Source organism: Haemaphysalis longicornis, unplaced genomic scaffold, assembly GCF_048455015.1.
Source record: "Haemaphysalis longicornis isolate Haplotype H1 unplaced genomic scaffold, Haemaphysalis longicornis Haplotype H1 scaffold_1, whole genome shotgun sequence".
Classification (NCBI taxonomy): domain Eukaryota; kingdom Metazoa; phylum Arthropoda; class Arachnida; order Ixodida; family Ixodidae; genus Haemaphysalis; species Haemaphysalis longicornis.
In genome coordinates this window covers 48,229,344-48,231,880 of record NW_027526203.1, presented here as the reverse complement: position 1 = coordinate 48,231,880, position 2,537 = coordinate 48,229,344, and the positions used below count along the sequence as shown (strand labels likewise).

The window sequence follows — 2,537 nt, the reverse complement described above, 5'->3', positions numbered from 1 at the left end:
CGCGGCATCCACCGCACACAAAATGGCCAACAGCTTAAAGCAGTGCTTCCAGTCACAAAAAAAGAGTGAAATCGTTCATCGGAAGTGTTGCAGGGTCCCTTTAATTTAACCTGTGCTGCTAGGTGAGTCGCCATTCTATGTGGGATAGGTCACTACTCTGACTTGGGCCGCTGCAATGCCTCCAGACGCTTCATTAAGGTAGGGGAGACATAGATCCCATCCAAGACCCCATGAACACCGGCCAGATGGTCCCCGAACTATAAACAGCAAATCTGTCATGCCACTTGCTCTTCAAGGCTGGATGTTGTTTTATTGATCGCATGATGGTTATGGTGCAAGTTACGGGGCAAGTCCACATAGGGTGGTAATCAAAGGAGTTCATGTTGTTCAGAGATGCGTGCTCGCAGAGCCAAAAGAACACACTGGGCATTTCGTTCTCCGTAGAGTATCGAGCCTGATGCAAGGGCTACTCTAGCTGCTTTTTGCATGAAATGTCTGTTCTCAGCTGAAGCCACCTGCAGTGAAATGCTGTCAAGTGCGAAGGCTGCCTCTCACTGCAGCGTTTGAAGTGGCCACACGGGTGTTAACCTTGTTCACGCTCTGGTTGTTGGACCACTTTCCATAGTCCTCTTTCATGGTTCGTGATGTTTGGGCGGGCTTTGCAGCAGACACGTGGAGACTCCTTTTTTCTTTCGCAGTTAGCAGCCTGGCGTAGCCTTCTCGGCACAGGCACTCAGCCACGTTGCCATGCTTTTCACTGAAAAGCTTCACCACGTAAACGTTTTCGTCAAAATCGTCGGAGCTCCTCTTGGTCCCTGTGAGCACTGCCGTCAGTGTGGCGTCTCTGCCAGCCAGTTCTTCAAAACGGCTGACAGCGGCATCAGTCCATTCTGACCAAGGCTTGATGTCCATCAGCTCGAACCTTAAGGCCAGTGGGTCTATGCTGTCAAGACTAATATCCGTCTTGTAAAGGCGTGATGACTTCACAGTTCTTCTGCTGCCATAGTCCACGAAGAAAATGCGACACTTCCGAGGTTCTAACACGGCCTCCACCCAAACTCTGGCCTTGGTTTTTTCGCGCTTGTTCCGGTAAATGCAGTGGGCGCCCCTGACGAGCTCGCCTTCGGTGCACTTCTCTTTGCAGGTCCTCATCAGGCTGTGCACTTGGGACATGTCTTCAGCCGCAGAAATAATGTGTCCATAGAAGAGCTCGGGTGTGCAGATTAGGGTGATCTCGATCTCCAAAGAGTTTTCACTCGGAACACCCTCAGCAGACGAATCCATGCTACTCAGTGGAAGAGACGACTGCTTTCCGAGGGCGCCCTTCTGGGGACGTTCGCCGCTGTCTTGGCACGGCGTGTCAGCGCTGTGAGGCGCCCCTGTGTCCGCTCCGTCGTCCAGATAGACGACAGACCGGGCGAACCCGTTTTGGATTAGGAGGTGGCTGACGCTGAGCATCTTGAGGCCCACTTTGGTGCCGGGGCACTCGACGTACAGGTCCACCTCGTAGGCGCCTGTATCAGAAACCCCGAGGAATACGGCCTCGTACAGCGGGTCGGTGTCGGCGGTCAGCTGCGGCAAGTCGAAGTGCGTGCTGTCACGCGCAGGCCCCAATCCGCGCATGTAGCAGGGGACCGCCCTGCAGGGTTCGGCCGCCGCCTTCCCATCGATTGCGTACACGACATTCAACCCGACGGTGTCAGTTAGGCCGCTGTCCACGTAGCGCACACCGATAGTCCACGGCGTGTCGTGGTTTCGGTGCACGTCCATGACCAGCGCTCGAAGCGCCACTCCCTTGCTGCCGGCTTTGCAGACAAAGCAGTACATGCCCACGATGGCTTGGCGTACGTGGCGTGACCTTCGGGAGATGAAGAAGGAGTGTGTGTCGGCTGCGTCGCGAATATTGGGAAACTTGTAGCGCAGAAAAAACTTGGTGGGGCCGGAGTAGTGCGTGACGCGCACGGGCACGCGCTTCCCCACAGGCACGTCCGAAGGGACCCCGATTTTAGGGCGACCGTTCGACGCCGTCAACGCGGTTTCTTTGCTCATCGCCGTGGTGATTTACAAGGAACCGCTGCAACAAAATGCATGCAGATCCCTGCAAATATATCAGCTTCTAAAATAAGATCAGCCTGCAGCCCGCCACCTCACCGGTTTGCGGTGTTCAGCCGATTCGAATTGGCTTCAGCTGACTCCACGGGTAGAAGAGGGGCACAGGGACCATGGGGCATGGAGGAAAGAGTACACAGGAGCGGCCCCTAGCATTCCAATGCATTGCGAAAAGTGTGAAGGTCGTGACGTCATTTTTCTTGAGCCCATAGACATTGTTGCCTGGTTTTTTACGACTGCGGCGACTAAACCTGGCAAAATGCCACGGACATTTTTTTTGCGCGATTGAAACTTTGGGTGAGGGTTAGAATGGGAAAACTGAAGGCGAAATTAACAGCTTAGGACATGACTTCGCACCGAGGAATTAGCGACGAAGCGGTTTTCGCTGCGAAGACGGAGAGAAGGGCCGCCATGTCGGTCAAATCAAA

The 2,537-nt window shown here is 54.4% G+C and overlaps 1 protein-coding gene across 1 annotated transcript; it reads right to left on the bottom strand.

Annotated features, from left to right (window-relative positions):
* Positions 1-531: 531 nt before the first annotated feature.
* Positions 532-2,049, bottom strand: LOC144168326 (uncharacterized). Its single transcript, XM_077697363.1, has one exon. It carries the CDS (start codon positions 2,047-2,049, stop codon positions 532-534), a length of 1,518 nt encoding a protein of 505 aa, XP_077553489.1.
* Positions 2,050-2,537: the final 488 nt, after the last annotated feature.

Coding starts and splice junctions, on each gene's coding strand:
- LOC144168326 (XM_077697363.1), bottom strand. CDS start 2,049: ATGAGCAAAGAAACCGCGTTGACGGCGTCGAACGGTCGCCCTAAAATC.